This window comes from Chaetomium fimeti (genome assembly GCF_033439085.1).
Source record: "Chaetomium fimeti strain CBS 168.71 chromosome Unknown B0H64scaffold_1, whole genome shotgun sequence".
Lineage (NCBI taxonomy): Eukaryota > Fungi > Ascomycota > Sordariomycetes > Sordariales > Chaetomiaceae > Chaetomium > Chaetomium fimeti.
The window spans coordinates 3,422,161-3,444,866 of NW_026944329.1; the positions used below are offsets into that span (position 1 = coordinate 3,422,161).

The 22,706-nt window shown below is 57.2% G+C and overlaps 8 protein-coding genes across 8 annotated transcripts; 4 read left to right on the forward strand and 4 right to left on the reverse strand.

Moving 5' to 3' along the window:
- Window positions 1–12: 12 nt before the first annotated feature.
- B0H64DRAFT_334501 (uncharacterized protein) lies at window positions 13–4,629 on the reverse strand. Its single transcript, XM_062801107.1, has 3 exons — window positions 3,916–4,629; window positions 935–3,850; window positions 13–854 (listed from the first exon to the last, which is right to left on the reverse strand). Exons 1-3 carry the CDS (start codon window positions 4,247–4,249, stop codon window positions 166–168), a joined length of 3,939 nt encoding a protein of 1,312 aa, XP_062664401.1. The 5' UTR covers window positions 4,250–4,629; the 3' UTR covers window positions 13–165.
- Window positions 4,630–4,830: 201 nt separating this feature from the next.
- On the reverse strand, window positions 4,831–7,089 carry B0H64DRAFT_382109 (P-loop containing nucleoside triphosphate hydrolase protein). Its single transcript, XM_062802844.1, has 4 exons — window positions 6,714–7,089; window positions 6,583–6,654; window positions 6,040–6,525; window positions 4,831–5,814 (listed from the first exon to the last, which is right to left on the reverse strand). The coding sequence occupies exons 1-4, from the start codon at window positions 6,786–6,788 to the stop codon at window positions 5,263–5,265; spliced, it is 1,185 nt and encodes a 394-aa protein (XP_062664402.1). The 5' UTR covers window positions 6,789–7,089; the 3' UTR covers window positions 4,831–5,262.
- Window positions 7,090–7,240: 151 nt separating this feature from the next.
- Window positions 7,241–8,738, forward strand: B0H64DRAFT_382113 (PPPDE putative peptidase domain-containing protein). The gene has a single exon (XM_062802845.1). It carries the CDS (start codon window positions 7,663–7,665, stop codon window positions 8,425–8,427), a length of 765 nt encoding a protein of 254 aa, XP_062664403.1. The 5' UTR covers window positions 7,241–7,662; the 3' UTR covers window positions 8,428–8,738.
- A 238-nt stretch (window positions 8,739–8,976) lies between these two features.
- B0H64DRAFT_26231 (uncharacterized protein) lies at window positions 8,977–10,953 on the reverse strand. The gene is made up of 3 exons (XM_062799993.1): window positions 10,493–10,953; window positions 9,931–10,425; window positions 8,977–9,874 (listed from the first exon to the last, which is right to left on the reverse strand). The coding sequence occupies exons 1-3, from the start codon at window positions 10,719–10,721 to the stop codon at window positions 9,144–9,146; spliced, it is 1,455 nt and encodes a 484-aa protein (XP_062664404.1). The 5' UTR covers window positions 10,722–10,953; the 3' UTR covers window positions 8,977–9,143.
- Window positions 10,954–12,294: 1,341 nt separating this feature from the next.
- On the forward strand, window positions 12,295–13,467 carry B0H64DRAFT_26252 (uncharacterized protein). The gene is made up of 4 exons (XM_062799994.1): window positions 12,295–12,510; window positions 12,570–12,646; window positions 12,705–12,782; window positions 12,838–13,467. The coding sequence occupies exons 1-4, from the start codon at window positions 12,405–12,407 to the stop codon at window positions 13,147–13,149; spliced, it is 573 nt and encodes a 190-aa protein (XP_062664405.1). The 5' UTR covers window positions 12,295–12,404; the 3' UTR covers window positions 13,150–13,467.
- A 166-nt stretch (window positions 13,468–13,633) lies between these two features.
- Window positions 13,634–15,216, forward strand: B0H64DRAFT_26306 (uncharacterized protein). Its single transcript, XM_062799996.1, has 2 exons — window positions 13,634–15,110; window positions 15,163–15,216. The coding sequence occupies exon 1, from the start codon at window positions 13,786–13,788 to the stop codon at window positions 15,064–15,066; it is 1,281 nt and encodes a 426-aa protein (XP_062664406.1). The 5' UTR covers window positions 13,634–13,785; the 3' UTR covers window positions 15,067–15,110; window positions 15,163–15,216.
- A 655-nt stretch (window positions 15,217–15,871) lies between these two features.
- Window positions 15,872–18,217, forward strand: B0H64DRAFT_26255 (uncharacterized protein). Its single transcript, XM_062799995.1, has 2 exons — window positions 15,872–17,576; window positions 17,677–18,217. The coding sequence occupies exons 1-2, from the start codon at window positions 15,995–15,997 to the stop codon at window positions 18,102–18,104; spliced, it is 2,010 nt and encodes a 669-aa protein (XP_062664407.1). The 5' UTR covers window positions 15,872–15,994; the 3' UTR covers window positions 18,105–18,217.
- Window positions 18,218–20,466: 2,249 nt separating this feature from the next.
- Window positions 20,467–21,404, reverse strand: B0H64DRAFT_26424 (uncharacterized protein). The gene has a single exon (XM_062799997.1). The coding sequence runs from the start codon at window positions 21,361–21,363 to the stop codon at window positions 20,857–20,859; it is 507 nt and encodes a 168-aa protein (XP_062664408.1). The 5' UTR covers window positions 21,364–21,404; the 3' UTR covers window positions 20,467–20,856.
- Window positions 21,405–22,706: the final 1,302 nt, after the last annotated feature.

A 22,706-nucleotide genomic window follows, 5' to 3' on the forward strand; every position in this document is an offset into this window, starting at 1 on the left:
ACCTAGAAATAGATGGTGTGTGATAGACTGTATTCGTTGGTCTGTGTGTGGATGGATGATGAGTTGTAGAAGGGAACCTGAGCGCCTTACCAAAAATACAAACGGAATGTTTCCGATGCCACCGTCCCTCGTACAACTCACCGCATTTCTATATATCCTACGACTTCACCAACTCCGACTTCCCTCCCCAGCCTGCTCCGTTCCCCCATTACCACCACCACCACCACCACCACTACCCCACCCATTACCATCTCCCCCCATCTCCCCCTCATCACCAGCCACATCAGCCGTACCACCCCATCCCTCCCTCGCAACCCTCAACGCCCTCTGCATACCCTCCAAACGCATCCTCTCCCCAACCACCACCCCCCTCGCCAGGTCTCTAATCGCCCGCCGTCCCATCCTTTCATGCATATCTCTCCACCCAGCCAATTCCCCAGCAACAGTCTGCTGCGCGTACCGCAGCTCCCTGCACAGGCCGTCGGCCTCGCCCTCGCTGCGCCGGGCCTTCTCCTCGCGCTCCTCGTTCTGCCGCTGCCGCGTCTCGTCCAGCACGGGCAGGCTCAGGCCGAGCGGCCAGCGCGACGAGCGGTTGAGGGAGTTGTAGCTGCGCTCGGCGTCGCGGCGGACCGCGTGGATGCGCGAGACGGTCTGGGGCGGGCGGGCGAGCGCCTTGAGGACCGACTCGACGTTGTTGTAGAGCGTCAGGAAGGTCGTGAAGAAGGTGGCGTGCGGGGAGGAGTGGGATGGGGTGAGGGCCCGCACGTAGGTTGCGAAGGCGGTTACGTGGCCGGCGGGGAGGAAGGGCAGGGTGGAGAGGGTGCGGGCGAAGAGGGTTGATGATTCGAAGAGGTCTGAACGGGGTAAACAATGTCAGTATGCTACGGTTATGAAGACGGGGAAATTGTAATGAGGCTGAAAGTGGTGGACGTACCGATGACGACGTTGCCGACGACATTCGCCCGCCGCGCGACGCTCCTCGTAGAAAAGTGCACGCTGCGCACCATGTCCCGCGCGTGGTCGATGAACTGTTCGACCTCGCGCAGGTCCTCGACCGGCTCAAACTCGTCGTGCACCTTCTCCATCTGCGCGTCTGCCTTGAGCTTGCTCCGTTCCGCCATCATATCCAACTGCAGGTCCGGCACAAGGAAGAATTCCCACAGCATCTCGTGCGTCGCAAATGTCGGGTGCTGTAGCAAAACCCTCAAGAACCAGTCCATTCTGATCTGTAGGTCCTTTAGCACCGCACGGCTCGGTTTCGAGGGGATCTGTATCGGGGAGCGCAAATCCGCCAGGGAAGGGATCCACGACGCCGGGTTCTCCATCTGCAGCAGCTTAGCCAGATGCTCAAAGTCGGTTAGCGACCGCCGGCAAGTGGTGACAGCAAAGCTCTGGTTATCGACCGGAGCGCCCGACTTGAGCACGAAGCGGACTGAGGCGTCCTCGACGAAATAGGCGCGGACGACGCCGGTGGTCCGAGAATCCATGCAGGGCATCTGGGAGAACAGCGTCAGGTCATCGATCTTGTTCCGCACCTCGTCGTCCTTGGCCAGCTCGACGGCCGTCAGTCCCCGCAACTCCCGCGCAGCAATGTCGACGCGCGGGTCGCCGAAAAGGGCCCGGACCATGCCGAAGCGGCCGTATTTGCTGGCCAGCATTAGGGGCGTGAAACGCTTCTCGTTTGTAGCGTTGACGTCGACGTCGCATTTTTGGAGGATCATCATGGCCAGATGGGCATCGTTGACGATGTGTAACAGCGTGTTTCCCTTGATATCCACGTGGTTGTCCAGGTGCAGCGGCTGGCCATCCCCCTGGGTCCTAGTAGCCGCCTCTAGTGCGTCCCTGACCATGATGGCATAATTCGGGTGATCGTACGACCGGCACAGCGCAAACAACGGCGTCTGTCCGTTCTTGTCCTTTTGGCGCCACGGCAACAGCCTGCCGATGCGCTGTATCAGAAACGGTGTGTGAAACAAATAATGAGCAGCGCTCCTGCCCCAGGTGTCCTGGATGGCGAGGTAGCGGCTGATCCGGCTGTCGCTCGTAGATTCCAGTAGGAAGTCGAGGACGGTGTTGACGATGGTCTCGTCACCTAGCTGCACAGCAGCGCTGAACAGCGTGGTCCCCTCGTTGTTTTGGTCGTCCAGGATAACCTCGGCAGAGTAGTAGTTCCTCAGCGAAAGGAGATACTTCAAGGCCCGCGGCTGCTTATTTTGGATAGCCATCATAAGGACCGACTCTCCAAAGGCATCTTGGGTTTGAGCGAGCCGCTCAATCGACGTGTCCCCCTCAATTCCGCTGATTGTACCAATGCTCATAGGCATCGACCGGAACGAGACCTCGGAGCCGCTGGACATGCTCCTTGTGTCCATGGCCACCTTTTTGACTCGCTTAGGCGGAGGCAGGAACACCTCTTCCTCGTCTGCGTCCCCATTCTGGAACGGGAACACATGGCTCAGACCGGAACCCCGGGAGAAGCTCTCCAAGGTGGTGAAGCTCAATGAGGACCGCCTGGAGATCCCGTTGGTGAAACTCCAGCCGCTGGACGATTGCCTCCGAGAGTGAGATGACCCGAACACGGCCTTGTCATCTTCGATGGCGTCCTCGTCCGGCTCCATTATTTTCCTCAACTCGGGAATGTCACCTTTTGATACAGCGTCCCACAGAGCCCTGTTTCGGCGGCTCGCTCTCCGCAGCCCGCCGGAGTCGCGGTCGAGGTATGACAAAACCGCCTCGCAAGTGCTGAGGGCATATCCCATCTCGCCGCTTTCCACATCATCAACAAAAACGAAACTCTGTATGTAGGCCAACCTCGCCTGCAGATGCTTGATCTGTGCTTTTATCACAACGTAGAGCAACAGGGATACCAAAGTGTCCGCGTTGATCGTCATGGCTGGTTTCTCAGTCGCCGACCCTGGCTGCCCCGGCTGCGGAGCATCCGAGAGCTGAGTTGCCGCTTTGGTCGTGGACAAAAGGATCTCCATCATCTCCTGCGGACAGCTGGCATGGGGCATCTTTCGGAACTCTTCGACGGCTCGGCCAAGCCTATTGACGACATCACGTTTGGCACGGTTGCCCCCGTCGATAGCGACGCCCAGCTGCGAGATGTCGATGAAATCCATCTGCCTGATTTTGGCCTCCAGCTCCAGATCCTCCAGCCTCCTAAGCGCGGCGAGTCGTGGAAATACCATGTGATGCACGTTTTCGGCGATGTAGCGCTCGATCAGTCGCTCGACAAGCGGCCCGGTCAGATCCGTAGTAGCACCCAAGAGCGAAAGCTGCTGTCTATCGACACTCTGGAACAGGTCAATAGCAGCTGTGACGGCGGTCTCCATAGCGGTCCTCATGATGGTCTCGTCATCCTGGAAAGCCCCGGGTACATGGCCCCCATTAACCCCGTTGGCGTCGCCTTGACTAACATCGCTGTCCGACCTCGCTCGCTTCAGTGCCGTAGTTATCGGTCCATCCGGCTCCGGATCCGGTATCTCGTTGGCGGATGGTGGCGGCGGCAAGGGGCGTTCGAAGACAAGCGTAAATTCGCGGAACAGCTTCTCTAGGCCGGCCTGCATCTGCTTGGCAATGGCCGGGAAATGGATGAGCAGCTCGTGAAACGTCCTTATATCCTTCTTTTTGGGCGAGCCGGAGGACTGCTCCTGAACTTCGGGTGCCTTTGCGACTCGGCCATCTCCTTCGGGCGCCGGGGGCAACACGGCGGGTGGGACATGAACTTCCTCCCATGATCCCACCAAGGGACGCGAAATGTAGTAGATTAGGAACGGTCGAGGATCGAGGGTGTCGGGGTACCAGATGGCATCGTGGAGCAGAATGGCTTGGGTCAACGCCTTGAAGCCTAGGTAGACAAGGGGTCAGCGTCCCGTACACGAAACAATGTCACAGACGAGAAAGTAGCAATACCCTTGTTGGTATAGATGCAATTGTCCTTGATGACGAGACTCCTGCCATTGAATGTGCCGTACACCTTGGGCTTCCCGCGCATCTCTCGGAGGCTCTGGGCGACATCCTTCCCTCCCGGCCCCTGCGGCTTCGGTATGGGGATGCGCAGCACATGGCTCGCCAGGAAGTCATCCGAGGTTATGGAGGCCACCAGTGGCGCGCCCGTATCGCTGTCGCGGGCGTTGAGAAGGACATCGGCGGCGGGGACAAGGAGGATGTGCTGTTGGGTCGGCAGACACTGGGCGAGGATAGGGCTCTTGGAGAAGGCGCTCAGGAATGGGTTTAGAGGTTGCATTCATTCAACTGGTTTAGCGACCGCTCTGAGTGTTCGGGCGTCGCTGAGAGTATGGCCACCATTGGGCGGTTTCTCGGAGTATAGAACCATACAACAACGGGCTCTTGAACGAGGCCCAGGGTATGAGGTACACCTTTCCGGGTATATTTGGACGGATTCAGGGTCCGGGGCACTCGGAAGGGGCTAATGCAGGGCACGAGGCTTTCGTGTTGCGGCGGCTCGATCGGGTTCTGAAGTGCAGGTAGCCAATGGGTTGAAGGCGGGAGTCCGAGTTCCGAGTATCCAGAAGAGAGTCGTAGTATGTAAGTTCGTTGAAGTTTCCAGTCAGTCACAGTACTTCGTAAACAGCACTTGAAGAGGAGTTAAAGCTCGGCCGCCATGTGCGATGGATGCCGCGAATCAGTGGCGCGAGACAGGGATGCTGCGGCGACACCTGGACAGCAGCTGCGCAGCGCAACGGTGCACGGTGCAGGCCGGCTTCTCTGCCAGCCAATAATATCTGACAAAGGGCGATCTCCCGTTGGAGGTGGAGCGGGGCATCTGTTGCTTGAGACTCAGCTTAAAGACTCAACGCTGTTGCTGTTCCACAAGAGTGATTCCACAAGAGCGAGTCCACAGAGGAGTGAAAATTCTGTGATTAAGTTGTGGGTTCTGGGGCTTGTCAAATGCACAGTTCAATGGGCTTAAAATGTCTTCATTTTTACTTTATTATGTTTCACTGAGCTATGGCGGGATGGGACTTGGTGGGCTTGACTGCCTCGGGTCACTGGCCGAGGCGGCGCCGTATGTACCCGCAGCGTACATCTACTGTGTAGGTAGGTTTCATCCCGTTTGCGGCTCTTCAAAGTCCAGGCGCCGGCTACCGGGAATCGATCCCAGGTAGCCAGACCGCTCGAAGACCCCATAACCAGGGTGCAAACCCCGCGGGCTACGCAGTCTCGGTCTCATACACTGAGGGTCGCGCAGCAGCCTACTCATGTCTCAGAAACTCTGTGTCATTTAGCTGCGCGACCTTAGGCCTTGGCAGCACCAGCCTTGATCAGCAAGATATCGCCGTCCTCGACGACGTAGTCCTTGCCCTTCGTCATGACCTTGCCCTTCGACTTCACCTCGGACTCGTCGCCGAGCTCCTTGAGGACGTTGTAGTTGTACACAATGACCTGGATGAAGGTCTTCTCAAAGTCAGTGTGGATGACACCCGCCGCTTGCGGGGCCTTCGTGCCGTTCCGGATAGTCCATTGGCGGACCTCATCGGGGCCGACAGTGAAGAAACTGCCCAGGTTGAGCGCCTTGCGCATCTGCAAGATGATCTTGGGCAGCGCAGACTCGGCGCCGATCTTCTTGCACTCCTCTGCAGCCTCCGCCTCGGTCTCGAACCGGGTCAACCGCTCCTCGAAGGAGACTGAGATGGGAATAATGGGGTCGCCCGCGGCATGCTCCTTGATCCACTCGACGATCTTGGGGAGATGCTTGTTCTTCTTCCGGATGTAATCCCTCTCCGAAAGGTTGACGAGGTAGACTACCGGCTTGGCGGACAGGAGGAAAAGAGGATTGATGGCCTCAACCTGATAAAAGAATTAGCGTCCGTGCCACTCTGTACTTTGCGGTGGCAGTATGAAGACGTTGGGTGACGGAGTCAGAATGGGGTTTTTATCTCAGCTTGCACTCAGCGTTATTGAAGAGGCAATCGACGAGCTGGGTTATTAGATCGGACCATTGGTCCTTTATCATCATGGTGGAAGGCCAGGGTTGCAGAACCAAAAAAAAAAAAAGAAAAGTAAGCAGCTTACCTCCTTGGGAGTCCAGGTGCCCTTGCGGACATCCTTGCCCTCCTTCAGCCAGGCGAGGATCTTCTCGATCGTCGCCTCCTCAGCCTTCCATTGCTTCATCTGGAGAGACTGGCCGCCCTGACGGGTCTTCTTCTTCTGGTTCTCGAGCGCCTTCTCGACGAACTCGATATCCTTCAGCCGTAGCTCCTCGCTGATGATGTCGAGATCGCGAACCGGATCCACGTCGCCCTCGACGTGGATAATCTCGGCATCGTCGAAACACCTCACAACCTGAAAGATAGCATCGACAGCGCGAATGTGAGACAGGAAGGCATTGCCGAGACCGGCTCCTGTTGAGGCGCCACGGGTCAAGCCAGCGATGTCATAAACTGTAAGGTTGGCAGGCACCCGCGACTTGGGGCTGTACTTCTCGCACAGCCAGTCATAGCGGTCGTCAGGGACGATGACGCGTGCCTCCTCAGGATCAATAGTAGCATAGGGGAAGTTCTAGCGGCGGGATCAGCGAGGTGGTCCTTGCGAGAGGTCTCGGGGGCTCGCGCATACTGCAGGGTTACCCAGGTTGCACTTGGTGATGGCCTGGAAGAGCGTGGACTTGCCAACGTTTGCTAGCCCAACCTGTTCGTCCGAGACAAGTCAGCGGAGCTGAGGCGTTGATGTCGACCGAGGCAACCCACAATGCCGCTCTTCAGATTGTTTCCGGGACGACCCAGGAGGATCTTCTCCTCGACCACGGGCTTCTTGGGAGCCATCTTGTTTCTTCTGCTGTAGTGACGAGTGGGGATGTAGACGAGCGCGCAATCAAGCAACGGCTTCCTGAGAAACGCAGAGCTAGCTGCGGGGGTTCGAAGGAGGGGTAAGGTAGAAGCGAAGAGAAAAGAAGGAATTGACGACGTCGTGGTGACGCGCTCGTGGACTTTTTGCCACGAGCTACGTTATGAGAATGGTTGCTCAGACAAGTGAATGTCTAGCAATCGTGTAATACCGGAGCGTTGCGGGCAAACGCGGCTTGTTAATTGTGGTCAACCGTTGTTGAGCCAGCGTTTTCGCGAGGTGATGAAGTTGAGAGTGAAAATTTTGGGCGAGCTTGCAAGCATGGCGGGGTTAGCAACTGGTGGGGCGACCGAGAAAGGAGCGTGCACGAACCAAGCAGCTCTGCCCCACTTTTGAATTTCAGCTGAGAATCCTGTGGGTCTCCAGCTTGCCCAGGTCTGGGAGCCTGCCACAAGGCGTCGTCACAGACCTGCCTCATCTTCAACATTGGCAATAATCACTTGGTTGACCTCCATCATCTTCAACAGATTTGCTCCGATAATAACTATCTCTGATCTGTAGAAGTCAGTCGACTATCAATACCGGCTCTTAATCTCGACTAATCGCATTCTCCGCCATCGCCTTTCCCGACATTATCTTCTCCTCGGAGCATCCATTTCCCCGTCTTTGTCCCTGCGTTCGCTGCAAGTTGGCAGCCTGGCCACCTGATGAGCTTCCAACAACACCACGTCTAACCCGCATCTCCGCGTGTCTTTGACATCAATCAGTTATCGACACATCACCCCCCTCCTCCGACCGCTAGCAACCTTCCCAACCTCCCACCTCCAACACAAACCCACCACACCACCCACAATGCCGAACCCGACTCGAAAACACCAAAAGAAGCCCTCGCGGTCCCGGTCCCACCGCTCGACGCTCTCCCTCCAAAAGACCGAGATCCTCATCCACATCTACGACCTGCTCCCCCCGGGCCGCATCTCGACCGTGCTCTGGCACATGGGCACCTCGCTGCTCCACTCGGGCGTCGTGATCAACGGCAAGGAGTACGCCTACGGCGGGCACGACCGGCGGGGGCTGACGGGGGTGTACTGGACCAAGCCGCGCACCGAGCCGCCCGGCGGCACCTTCCGCTGCGAGTACCTGCACGGCTTCACGCTGGCCCCGCTGGCCGAGGTCGAGGCCATCATCCGCGAGGCGTCCGAGGAGTTTCTGGGGACGGGTTATAATCTGTTGACGCGGAACTGCAACCACTTCACGTCGTTTCTGTGCGAGCGCCTGACGGGCGAGCCCGCGCCGGGGTTCCTGAACCGCGCCGCGAGTATTGGCCTGGCGCTGCCCTGTGTTGTGCCGAAGGAGTGGATCGAGGTGCCGGACTTTGATGCCGCTGACGGTACGGCGCTGGATGAGGACGACGAGGGGGATGATAGCGAGCGGGTGAGGATGTTGAGGTCGTCTGGTGATCAGCCGCGGTTGGTTGGCCAGGAGGATCGAGAACCGAGCATGGAGTGGGATAGTGATGAGGAGCGCCAGCGGGGTGGCAATGGCAAGGGGAAGGCGCCGGTTAGGGACTCGGCGGGGAGGATGCTTCCTCCTGCGGAACGAGCGCCGACTATGTGATGCTCAGTCAACTTTCTTACTTCTCTTCGGGCATTGGGTTGGAGTTTGGATGGGGTCTTTGGGGGCAATTTGATGTGTGATACCACGGTTACCACGGTGGGCTGGGCCACTACCACGGCCGGCGTTTGAGGGTGGTATAACGGTGCTTGTTTTCTCGGGTAATCAGGGTAGGATGGAAGACCTTTGGGTTCTGGGGGGATGGGATGGAGCATACCTGGTAGTAAACCTTAACCTGAGATGAAGGAAAGAACCTAGAATTCGTCATTTTTACCAAGTCTTCTTGAGAGTTGCACCTTGAAAGCGAAGTCAAGACCCCAGGTGCCAATGGAACCTTTTATGGAACAGCCCTTGGAGTCGTACAGCCGGAAAAAGCCCCTTCAGCTGTGCTGCAACCGTTGGTGTGACGCAACCAACTTCCCATTCCGGTCTGCCTGCCTCAGTGGATCCGCAAAAGAGAATATGCAGATACCACGACCCGGAGCGTTACTCAGTATGCTAATAACTATTTTCGTAGCTCGCAGGTAACCATTTATTTTTGGTAGGAGTACCATTCATACACTAGTAAAACCAAGAGTGTTTTCCGATCCTCAAGACGGGGTGCACAACTACTTAGACGAGTCTGGTTGATATCCGTTCATTATTTCTACAAGCTCTTATATACAGATGATTACCGGCCCTGCCTGGCCCTCGTAGTGGCCGTCTCCAAAACCACGAGCTCACGCCGCAACACCCTTCGCGGTCAACGCCGCCTTGGCCATCTTCCCATCCGGCACATCCCCAACCTCTTCCGCCGCGCCCTCATGCTCGCGGTTCCACTCCAGGATCTGCTCGCACACCCCCTCGACGGTAGTACACGCGCCCTGGTACCCGAACCCGCCATCAGCGACACTCTTACGGGCGGCGCTGTCGTCGATGATGGTGTGAACCGACACGCTAAAGATGGCGGGCTGGAGCATGTGGATGGGGCCGGACGGCTCGCGCAGGCCAAACACCGAGGTCAGGAAGGGCAGGCGCGCCAGCAGCAGGCACCAGGCCTCGATGGCGTGGGCGACGAGCAGCAGGACGACGGGGCTCTGGCGGGTGGTGCGCACGCGCGTGGCCGACAGGTGCTCCCCGGCCTCGTAGATGTCGGCGAAGGCGACGGGGGGGCCCGGGTCGGTCACGTTGAAAGTGCGCCCCGCACAGGCGGGCATGGGCTCGCCGCCCTCCTTGCGGGCGAGGGCGGCCTCGAACTGCAGGTGGGAGAGGGCAACGTTGCGCGAGTTGACAAAGTTCTGCACGACGTGCGCGATCCAGGTCACGTTGTCCCCTAGCCGGAGCATGATGCCGATGACGGGGTCGGTCTTTTGACCGTAGATGGGGTTGCCGGGCCGGATGGTGCCCGTGCGGAAGCCGTCTTGGTTGGCGGCGCAGACCGCGCGCTCGGCTTCGGCTTTGGAGCGGCCATCTGTGGTCAAAGTCAGAACCTGGGCGCAACGGAGAGGATCAAGGAGGGGAACTGACAGTTGGAAAAGAACAAGTCGTGCGCGCGCAGGGGAGCGTCAAAGTCCTTCTCGTTGGCAACTTGAAAGTACTTTTTGGGGGTGCTCTGCCACGGCCAGATCCAGAAACTAGGGGGGACAATGCTGACGGAGGCAGACGAGGTGGCGATGAAAATATCCGCGCCGGCTTCCCGGGCCGTTTCGAGAACGTTCACGGCGCCATCCCGGTTCACAGGGCTAATGCGGCCGTAAAAGAGCGGGTTACGTTCCTGAGGCCGGACAGCGGCCGCGGTGTGGAAGACAGTCAGGGGCAGCTTGGCGACAGACTTGGGCCACGGCTTCGAGAAGGCGGCTTCGACAGACGACCGGGATGTGATATCAGCTTTCACAAAATCACAGCCGGCGGCCGTCTTGACCATGTCCCGCCGGTTGAGCGGCACGAAATCAACAACACGAATGCTGTCAGGCGACTCGCCACGCTGGAGCAGCTGCAAGACAATATCCCCTCCCACGAGTCCTAAACGAAATCAGCGCAAGGCCCCAAGCCTAAAAATGTCTAATTTGGGCTGGGCAAAGTGGCTCACCTGACCCGCCGACAACAACATACCGCCTCTCCAGACGTGGCGGGAGAAGCCGGATGAAGTCGATCGGGTTCTGTTTCACCCGTTGATAAACATTCCGAAGCTGATCTTTTGTCCAACGACTGGGCGAGGCTTTCTGCACGTCTTCTGGCACACTCTGCATAGCCGAATTAATGCGAACAAGCCATGCCGAAGCGATGACGGCAACAGCCACGACCACCGCCCAAATCATGGGTATTTTTTGTTGTTGCTTTTGCTGCTTTTGCTTTGTTTTGTTTTGTCTTGTTTTAAAATAAGTGGTTGAAGTCGCGATGATGCATGTATCCCCGGGCGCAATTCAGAGGGAGTACAGAATAGCTACTCTACTTGTAGATATTTAACTAATGCAGGAATAACTCGGAGGGAAGGGGGTCTTTGAGGACATGCCCCAAGTCTCCAGATTGGACATGAAGTGGAACGAACTTGCAAGTTGAAGAAGCTGAGAACGAAATACTAGTGTTCTCCACTCTCACAATTTCGGCGCATTGATTGGTTTGGTCGGACGGAACCCCTTGTATTTGATCCCCAGGCTTCACAACATCCCAGACCTTGTGGCCTTCCAGATTTAGCCCGCGCGTCCGATAGCCGTTGTCAAAGCGGCCAGATGTCTCGGAGGGATATTGCATGGTGAGCGCATGGATGGAGGAATGGAAAAGGTATGTATCGATCGGTTTTTGTTGCTCTGCGGGACTTTAGCAGTAACTACCTACCTACACAAACAAACCAAGTTGCTGAGGCACCGGACCGGCCGTTCGAGGCCGTTATCATCAGACGGTGTAGCCGGACACGCGACCTTCAACAACCGGGCATTGGAACCATCGTCCGAAAGCGCCACGCGATCATGCTCGCACAAAAACACGGGAAAGGATTTCACTACCTAGCTAGTGTGGAGCTCAACCTCATATTCATTGTGGGGATCGAGATCAACGACGGGATCCCATGGCGATCGCTGCAGCTTGTTGCTTACCTCATCATGAAATGTTCAACGACGACTTCTTCAACTCATCAAATCTGACGAAAAACCGAGGCCGCCATAATGTGAGCACAGGGGGCGCGGCGGCATAAAAGCTCAGGTGGGATGAAACACCACGGCGCGTGAAAGAATAGCGTATTTTAACCCCCCACGACCCGGTCTGGTTGCAGTTGGGTTTTGCATCTCCGGAACCATCGGAACGGTGGGCCGCTAACACCAGCGCTTGTATGGACATCCACTAACTAGGTAATTCGACCTCTCGGGTTCGAAAACTCGGTACCTAGGTGCAACCTTGAGATCTCTCGATTCCACCGGTGTGCCCATTCAGGTTGGGTTGTTTGCATCGGACTCAATTCGTACATTTCCGGCTTCTCCCCAACCTCTTTTGCGTGCCGCTTGTGGCAACGATGGACTTGAATGATGACGTGAAGCGAAGCCCATTGCGGGGTGTTTGATGTGCCAGTGCATGTGCCGTTGCCAGGGTCAGGAATGGTCGCCGAGTGCTCGGCTGCCAAAACAGTGACATCGTCACCAAGCAGGGGGGCTGGGACGGAAGGAAAGGCCATCGTTCAACCCCCGGACCACCCACGATAGGCCAATTCATCCAATCATCCGCCGCCCAGCCCTCCGTGAACAGACTTTCCCGCTTTGTGCCGGGACCCGGTTTGCACTTTCGCACTAGCAGTATTCGCAGGAAGCTGCTGTTTCGATTCCTCTCCTGCGGCGGCGGGACTCGGCTGCTCTCTCGACTTCTTCCACAGGCAACAACAATTCGAAAAGAGAAATTCGTATTTTACTTCCTCTCTTCTTCCTCTTCCCCCATAACCGCATTTTCGTAAATTCCATCCATCCATCTCTCAGCATCAGTTTCCCGCCAACCGAGATCCATTCGCACTCCTCACAATGCGTCAGAACGTCCTCCTCCTCGCGCTCTCGGCGGCCACCGCCGTCACCGCCCAAGAGCGCAACTTCACCATTGACATCAGCGCCGTCGAGCCGGCGACCAAAGGTATGCGTTGCTCGCTACATTGGTTATATAACTACGCTCTTGGACTGACAATGACCCAGCCGGCTGGTGCGGTGCGCAATATAACACTTGCCGCCTGCTCTGCGACGGCAGGCCGACCAAAAATGACTGCGATACCGTATGTTCAAAGTCGAGTAGTCGGTTCTTGAGCTTGATGGGCTGACACAGCGCAATAGAGCACCCTAGAGTACAAGTGCACATGCTCCGATGGCACTGCGCCCGATCTCGAGAACTACATCCAGACCGTCCCGACTGTGAGCTCCAACGCTGCCTACTCGGATGAGGGGTGAATTTGCTAACCTGCCACAGTTCATCTGCGAGCGAGCCTTCGAGGAGTGCATCGCGGCTAACACGGCCAGCTCCAGGGCTCAGGATGAGTGCGAGACCAACATCAAGAGCGAGTGTGGCGACCTGGATCCCACCAAGGCTCAGGCCAACACCCCCTCGGAGGACTCGACGACCAGCGCTGGCTCATCTCCCACCGACAGCCCGTCTGGATCTGCCGCCGAGAACGCTCCTGCCAACACGTCGACTTCCACTGCTGGTGCCGTCCCCACCGCCGCATACGTCGGCAACGGCGTCGCTATGGTTGCTGCCGGTGTCTTCGCCGCCATGCTCTAGTAAGCACAGCAGTGTGAGAGGGTGGCACTGAGCCTATGCCGCACAGCGTTTGGCCATCGTGCACAAGTATCGCGTTCATAGGCGTCGATCTTGTTCTTGTATTGATTTTTGTCTCGATTTTCCTCTGGACAGGCTTTTGGGTCGGCGACAGCAGGACCTGCAGGTACATAACCCGCCGCGACGGACTAGATCCGCAGTATAAAGGGCCTGATGTGCACAGGAGGACGAAGTTGCGGGAGATGAAAGAGGGTAGCGCCGAGGTGAACGGCTTAATTGAGGAGGACGGAGAGAGAGAGAGAATGAGGGTCTGGAGAAGGTGTTCTAGGAGCTAGCACTATATCCATTTGCTTTTTAGGTCGGGTCCCCGGATGCTTTGGATGTGATGTGACAACCGAGGCGATGTTGACTGGAGGGAGAGGGCTGTGGTGTATTGTTCCCGGTACCGAACATGGGCTTTGTCCGCCCTCTTGACAACAATCCCTTTATTCCACGCACAATCTGCTAAGTATATTTACAGATTCTCGAGCCCAATCCACCCGATCAGCCTGGGACTGACGAGCTGGGCTCTTCTCTGTTGGCGATTTAGCTTGAAGTTCGAAACACAACCACCTCCCTACCTGGAACCACCTGCCAACCATGGCGACCACCCGACCCCCAACCTCCCAGATCCGATTCCCGGGCCCTCTCCCCGACGACGTCATAGTCGACATCCTCGCCGAGTCCCTCTCCAGCCCGCCAACCTGCGCCCTAGACCTCCTCTGCCCGGAATGGCACATCTGCGCCCGCCCGGACCCCGAGCTCGAGCGCATCCTCCGCACCACCCGCGTCGACACCTACACCCTCCCGCTCGACCCGCCCACCGCCACGGAGCCGTTCGGCACCATCTCCACCACCTTCGACCACACCGAGGCCGACCACATCCGCCTCCCCTTCATGCGCGACCCGCGCGAGCGCTTCCACATCGCCACCACCTCCGGCGCCGACGAGCAGCTGTCGCCCGGCGACCCGCGCCAGGCCTACCTCATCACCGAAGACGACGACGCCAAGGCCAAACTCAAACACGCCAAGAAACAGGACGGTTCCCTGCCGCGCGACATGCAGCGGGCGCTGATGCGGCGGTGGGCGGGCCGCAGCGCCGTCGTGGTGTCGCAGCGGCCGGCGCCGCGCCAGCTGCACCCGGCGTGGGAGGACATGGGCTGCCAGACGATCCACGGCATGATGCTGCTGCGGGACGAGGCCGCCGTGCGCCTGCTGCCCTACGAGGACGACGAGTTCCTCATCCAGGACGACCCGCACCGCGCCCAGAAGCGCCGCGTGCTGTGCGCCGCCGACTGGTCCGAGAAGGACGTCGTGCCCTTCGCCGAGGAGGATCATCCGGCGGGGCAGGATTTCTTGTTTGCGCGTATTCGGCATCTGGTGGTCAAGACCGTGCCGGCGCTGACGGAGGCGGCGTTTCAGGATGTGGCGGACAGCCCGTGGGTCGAGGTACGCTCGCTGGGGAGTGTGGAGGCGGTGGCGTTGTGGGAGAGGTTGGAGGATGAGCGGCTCTTGCACTTCTACGTGCGGTGGGAGGCGATGGAGCAGCTGGAGACGCTGTTTCTGGACCTGAGGGGCTATAGCGCGGCCAACAGAACTCACAGCAACTTTGAGGTGGGGCGGATTGCACACATGCTTCAGGGGAAGCGATTGAAGGTGTTGGTCATTGCCGGGCTGCGATCCTGGCATCTCTATCCCGGTTGGGAGCCGTTGACCATCCAAGACGTGTTGGCAGGGGAGTGGGATCCCATCTTAAGGCTGTACTCGACCGGGAGGTTCGGGAGGGATATTAACATGCTCAAGTCTTTTCGGGGGGCGGTCCGGCCTGGCGGGAAGCTTGTGTTCGTCGATATCGACCGGGAGGAGCCGGAAGCGGACTAACGAGCTCACGGTTTCCGTCTCTGGGTATAAATTTGATGTATAAGGTATGTGCCTGAGAATTAATATATGTTCCTGCTTGCTCACACATGGTAGTAGATGCCCAAGGCAAGGTACTACCACAGCATCTGCTTCGCATCTGCCGTGATATCAAATCTTGTTTGGTGAAGACCCCTTTCCTTTTTCCATCCGTCATTTCCATGCTTGCCGTTACCTATTGATTAGCTACCGCCCTCGAATCATTGTATGCATATTTTTACCCCAGAACTAGTATGCCCAATGACGGTTTATATCTGCAAATAGGGACCACCTGAACACCGACCCCCACCGACAAACAACTGCGTGGGCCATTTCACACGCAGCTACCGACGGGTTACCGGGATTTGCTGGATGATCAGCGTTGGCACTTATTGTTGGCGGACGTGGTATGGTCCACGCCAGCACAAGGGACCACTTGTGGTGTCGGCCAGTCATTGGGCCACAAACCCGGTGCTCTTCCGCGCGCTTCCCATCTTCCGTTCGTCTGCTTCCGCTCACCTCTACCCGGCACCGCCTGACCGCCTTACCGCCTTAAGCAGCCTCACTCTCACCAGCATGGCGTGTTTCAAGCTCTTCTCTTCCACATCATCATACCGATTCCAAGACACTCCCCGTGACCCGCTGCTGCCCATGGGCTGTAGTGTAATGCATCACCAAACGCATATCTACCACAGGAAAGACTCGGTCTTATGGCACTGACACTAACGGCTCACTGTCTGACCGAAATCTCTGCTAATCGGCGTCATGGACAAAGCGTCTGGGTCTACCTATTTAATCGGGACACTTGCACTGGATAACCCGCAGTTTTACTTCCCTCCCTTTCTTCTCCCTCTCACCGACCGCCGTGGTTGACAAAGCTCAAGTCTTGACAAACACCACAAACCTGACTACCATGACGCGGACTCGACATGTTGGCCGCCAACATACCAAGGAATCGCCATCCTCAGGCATTTTAACGTGGGTAGCTCGAGCCGCCGCCGCCGCCCGGCTGCAAAACACATCCGGCGGGCAGGATCACCCACACACTGGCCCTTCCACAGACCGCCACCGGGGATCAGGCACTCGCCGGCCTGCCTACCCTCCAGTGACCAAGCCTATTCCGACGGTGAGGATTGTCCTGCGCCCGCTTGACCCCCGGTACTGCGGACTCGCCGTCACGGTGCCAAAGGACGCCGACCACTCCTGTCTAGTACGCGCCATCCGGAAGTGGTACGATCGGGAGGACCAGCGTCTGGCTACGCGCAGCTTGTTTCGTTTCTACGATTCCAAGGGGAAACAGCTAGACTTCACCCCTGAAATCACCAGCGACGAGACGGAAATTTGGTACAGCGTATCAAAGTCCGAGCGGCACTTCTCGAGCTGGAAGTTTTCGGACTGGGCAGATCGCGAGGATCGGGCTCTCGATGTGCTCCTCGCTGCGGAGATTCTCTCCTCCATCGGAGCAGGCGTGACCGTTGGAGAGCTGAGGCAGACGGTGGCTGATCAGATGGGCATCCAGGACGCCAACAGAGTCGCTCTCATCGTCCGAGATGGCATGCGTCCTGGGGCACTACAAGGGAACCACTGGTGCCTCGGCAAACTCAAAACGTGGCTCTGCCGCTGGATCTCGATCGCCTTAGCTCCAGAGCGTGGTTATGTCATCCTTCGTGGTGTGCACGGGGTGTTTGTTTACCATCCCAGAAGAATCCAAGTGGGCACGCGGATGCATCTAAGCTCGGTGGCGGATTACATCACCACTCGAGTATTCCAAAGCCCGTACCCATGTCGGATGAGCGAACTGAGCGGCCAGAGCGACCTCGAGCTCGATCTAGATGGCACAATGCAAAACCCCAGGACCGCCACCGTGAAATGGGGTGCCACATACGACTTCCGTCTCTCCCACAACCTCGCCGAAGCCGTCATACTCGAAGGTCCCTGGACCATGGAGACAACCAAGCAGTGCAGCATTTGCATCGACGACAAGTCACGGGACGAGATGCCCGTCCAGATCACGCCCCGTTGCACGCACCAGCCCACCGCCTGCAAGGACTGCCTCGGGGAGTGGCTACGGTCCAGCATCGAACGTGGTGCTTGGGACCGACTGCATTGTCCAGACTGCCCCGAGGTCCTAAGCTGGCAAGACGTCAAACGGCACGCCCCCGAAGGGACATTCAACCGATACGACACGCTAGTCACCCGCGCGACGCTCACCAAGGACCCAACATTCCACTTCTGCCTCTCCCCAGCATGCGGATCGGGTCAGATGTACGAGGCGGCATGCCCGCGATTCGAGTGCATCAGCTGCCAGGCGTCGTCCTGCCTCCACCACCGCGTCGCCTGGCACACCGACGAGACTTGCGAGGCGTACGACAAGCGCAACCAGGCGCGCCAGGCGGCCGAGAAGGCCTCCGAAAAAGCAATCCGGGGGTCGAGCAAGCCTTGCCCAAAATGCCAGCGCGACGTCCACAAGTTCGCCGGATGCAACCACATCACTTGTAAGCCCCCGCCTCCCTTCCCTCTTAACCCCCCCCCTTCCTTGGCCTCCCCCAAACAACCTCACCACTAACCCTCCGCCCCCGCCCCCCCTCCCACCAGGCCTCTGCCGCCACGAGTGGTGCTACATCTGCAGCGAACCCTGGCAGCGCCTCCAAACAGGCGCGCCCTACTGCCGACACGCAACAGGGTGCACGGAGCGCGACGCTTTGTTCGAGGCCTGGGAGGAGCTCAACCCAGGGCTGCTCCTGGCGGCGCCGGGGCCGCAGGGTCCAGGAAACAACAACAACAACAACAACGACGACGCTCCTCCTCCTTTTTTTCGGCCGCCGCTGCTGCCTCCCCATGACCACCCATGGCACGACCGGCCCGCCGTCGTTGTCGACAACCCTTTCGTCCCGCAGCGCCTGCGGGACCGGCGGAGATTGGTGCGACGGTATCGGCGTCCGCCTGGGCTGGAGGATGAGCAGGCGGAGGACCCGGATGAGGGCCAGGAGGGGGAGGGGGATTTGGAGCCGCGCGCGGACTGAAACTTGGGTGGTTCATGTGGTGGTGTGATGGACGGGATGAGGGGCTGTTGCTGTAAGAGGTTGTTGGTTTTGGGAGGTTGGGTTGTTGTGGGTTGTTGTTGTTTACCTAGGCTTGGGCATCGGATGCGGCGGGCGGAGCGGGATGTGGTTATACCCCCGGTTTTGTGGTCTTGTTTCGGCTTTTCTCTTGTATTGTATTAGACGCTTAAGGGATATGATAGTTTTTTACCCCGTTTCTGTGTTAAGCGTGTGGCTGCTGTTGTGATGTATGTACCTTAGGGAGTTCATGAACTGAGATCGCACCATGACTAGAACTGTAAACAGCCATCTTCGAGAGGTAGTGCGAGTAGCCTCCACCGGTTACTCATAACTGCTAACGACAAGGCTCGTGGGGTCATATATCTCCGGGGGACATCGTGAATACGTCTCGCAAGACTGATGGTTCCTACCTAGTCAAGTACATGTATACTGAGACGAGTTAAATCTAATTGCCACCATAACTTCGTCTGTTTGCAGCACGCCGCTACACGTATTAGTACTGAGCCTTTTGCCCATGAAAGTTGTGTGTCTGCTACCTATGAAGGGTCCGGAACTGGTCGCCGCAGAACAAAAAACTGTACTTTCTAAACAGAAACGAGGACCAGAAGCTGCCGTTCAACTACAGGGAAGGCGAAAACGCCATTCCGAACCTGGTATTCCTAGCTCACTCTCTTTTTGCGGCAGGGTGGTAACCTAAATAGCAAAACTTGGGTCACATATTAAAGACAGTACATCTTTAACCCACACTCCTACACGGTTTCTCATTTCTCACCTAACCGTTTCCCAAGTCCGTTTCCCAGCCTTGCCATGGTAACTATGATTCTAACAATACCTTGGTCCGCCAACACGTTGCGAATTTTATCTTAAACGAAACCAAACACTTTTGCGATCTTGCTCCAGCTGTGACTGAGTTGCTGGGAATACGGGTAAAAGGCTTCCTGTCTGTTGGCCCCGCTCGGTGCTGCTGGGACCAACAAGCCGCCTTGCAATGACTTGCTTGTTGGTTGCCGCTGGCCAGGTTCGTCAGGGTCCCGCCGCCAGACCAAGGGGGCTTTTCAAATACGACCGGTCGCCTTTATGGACAGCCGAGGCCATGTTACAGGTTACAGATCCGCTGTCCTTGTATCGAATATGGAAACAAGACTAAGTATGTGACCCCTTTAAGGCTGCGGCAAGCCCAGCCAGCAGAGAATCTGGTACAACGCCACACAGCCGCATAGAACGAGATGGCCATGTTGAGCAGCCAGTTGGCCTGGTCGGCACCCCGTCGACACCTCGGTGCCACAAAGAACAGACAGACGAGATGAAACGGCCCGGCCCTTTCGATCCTTTTTCAGATGAGCTGGAACCGTCCCATCCTTGGCCTCTGGCCTCCAACCCGCAGTATGCGATGGATGCCCGTGTAGACAGGACCCCAACCCCAAACTGATTCTGAACCCGCCACTCCATGTAGTCTATAGCATTTCGTCGGCGGTGCCGCTGTGGCCAACGCCTGATGGCCAAGTTTCGGGAATGGCCTCGACGCCGCCGTCGGAGGGCAAGGTGTGAAACGCCATACCCAACAGTTGCTCGTTGATGGCCTGGGACTCAAAGGTTCTCGATCAGAGCGTGGGATCCAAATCGAGGAACACCGAAGCAAAGTTGTATAAAGAGAGGTCAGACGCTCCCCAAACCAGCTCAGAAAACAGAATCATCATCAACAGCTCAAACACCCATTTACAATCTCACAGCTCAGCTCCAACTCTCTTCAAGACATCGGCTCATACATTCGGATTCCCAACCGCTCCATCCCAACGTTCTCTTCACACAGTCTCTACGCTACAGCCACTTTTCTTGACCCCTTACATTTATTCAATCTAGGTAAGAATGTAGCCTTCTCTCGTTTTGCATTTACAACGTTGCTGACACGAAGATGTCCTCTGCCTTGCCTAGGTAGCCACAATGTGCACCTTTCACTTCACCCTCTGCGCTCGGCCGGGTTGCTCCAACCAAGTCGGTTTCGTGCAACGACCCGTCCCGAACTGCAGTCGAGACTGTACTATGCAACCGTCGAACACCATCGTCACTCGACATGAAACGACTCTATGCGGCTCCCATAGAAATGGTGGATCGAGATCGGGCTCCAGAAGCACTGGTTCCAGTTACGGTGCCCGTTCTGGCGGCAGTCGTCACTCCAACACACGCTCCAATGCTCATGGACGCTGGTAAACCCATGTAGTGGTTAGATCTCACGAAGGGCAAGTTGAGTGGTTTGAGCTCGAGCGCTGGTCGCTCGTTCGTGGGGTCTTGAGCTCGGACGCTGGCCGTTAGCTCCTGGGACTGTGGAGAGTAGAAGGGATGTCGTGTGCTTGATAGACTTTTCTCTTGAACTGGAATATAGGTCGTTCCATCACTATGATGTGTGCTGCTACTGCTTTTGTGTGTATCACAGTATCTACTGACGCCGAGAAAAAGCCCGCAGACTTGCCTCTGTCTATGTAGTGAACGAGTGCCTACGCTGCCCAAAACACAAGTGCAACACCACCACCTACTCGCCGATATACCCTAGTACCGGTAGTATTTGGGTTCTTAGGGAGAGGCCAAATCTCACTCGTCAGAACCACGGCTTAGCTAGGCCATAGCCAGGCCGTCTGGCGCCCAAGGCTCTCCGTCCAGAGGAAGAAGAGAATGTCACATCATTGGAATTGCTACAAAAAAGAGCCTGGTCCTAAGTCTAATCCTCGGCCCAATCCTCGTCTAGGCGCGCCTCATCAACAAAAATGGACTTGATGCTATCCACTCTGTCATTATCGTCAGCAACCTCGACGGCGTGGAAGTCAAGGTAGTTGTCGATAGGCTCCGACGCGGACGTCAGCTCAACTAGCGCCGAAGACAGTTGTTCGCCGGCTGGAATATTCCGCAGCCAGTAGAAACAGACGTATTTGGACATGAGTAGTGGCGGCGAATCCTCGGGGCTGCCGACTTCGGGGTACGGAAGCACACGTCTGATCACAGAGGGCTCGATATCGCCGCCAAAAAGCATGTTGCTCAGCTGACGGATGGTGTACGCCACGGCGGGTTTGCCCTTTCTTAGGACGGTCGAAATGGTATCGGCATCCGATAGGGGGTTCATATCAGGAGCCAGATGCCGAAACGCCTCCCGGTGGACCTTGACCAAAACCACAGCTGGCCCGGTCGGCATGACGAAGCCGGACGGCTGAATCTTGATCGAGACGGCCATTGTTGGGTTTGTTCGTTCCTGAGTCCGTATATTAGCCCTAGATTCCATGGCATTTTATCCAACACAAGACCAACCTGGGCTGCTTGTCAAAGATGCTTCTGCTGGTATTCTGTGTGAAAGCGAAAGAAAGACCAAGCGGCGTGGTAAAAGCCCTAGGGGACTCTGTGCTCTCAAATAGTACTTGGAAGTTGAGGAAGCGGGGTTCGACACCAGCTTGCACTTACGCGCCAAACAATGCTCCCAAACTTTGTCGCTCAGGCAGTTCGGATGCCTCCGCGGCCGCATTCCGAGTGACCTGGCGCCCAACAGCATAAGGCTCTGCGGTGTATACGGTGGGCCGTGGCGAGGCTGGTGTGGCCTGGAGGCGCAGCTTCTATCGCTCGGTAGTGAACGCGTCCCAAGAAGAGAAGCAGCCAGGCGATTGGATAGGCACTCGAGAGCGTCGTTGGGACCTTGCATCCAGGTTACCACCCTCCAAACGTAGACAGTGCAGAAACGGCAACTTAAGGGTGCGTGGCAACAAAAGTGAGCAGAGACTCTCTCCCTCCCGAACTCCCCTCGGCTCAAACAGCTGACAGCTAGGATATCCAGCGGGAGCCCGACCTCAGCTCCTGGCGCATACGAGTCCGCCAGCGCTTCTATCTCCCTCCCCACCATTTTCCTCTCTACAAAACCTTTCCATAGCCTCAACCTACTCTAGTGGTAGCAGGCCCAACCACACCGTCTAATACCCTCCTCACCCCTCCCAAAGAACCGTTCATCTAAAGCCTGTTAGTAGATACTATCAAAACGCCTATATCCCACACGCTACGTATACGACCTAGAAGTGGCCTGTCTCCCAACTCCCGCACATCAGCACGTTGGCCGGTCGGAAGTCGTCGCACCAGAGCTTGAAGAGCCCGCGCTCGAATTCCAGGTAGGAGGCCAGACGGCCATCGCGGGCAAGTTTGTGGAACAGATGTCAAGCAACTTACCTTTTGCGCCGTTATTTCCGTCGTAACGACAAGGGTCGCCGCCAGATCAGCGCTCCCTTCAACAAAGTAGACGGAATGTGATGGAATGGCATGATGAATCGATCGGGAGGGCGCCTGGACAGCGCATAGGGATGATGACGCAAGCTAGGTGCCCGTCCAGGCATAGTCCAGGGATGTATGGACGGCAGGCGTTGAAGAGCTGTCAAGGGCGGCTCGGCGGTGAAGACATCCGCAATTCTGCAGGCCGGCGTTACTGTTCCCGTTGTTGAACAAGTCATGAGTGAAACAAGCCGTCCGATGTTTCTGTGTCTCCATCGATAGCCGCCAGTAACACTGCAAGCGCTCGGCCGGCCGTGCCATGACTCGGGA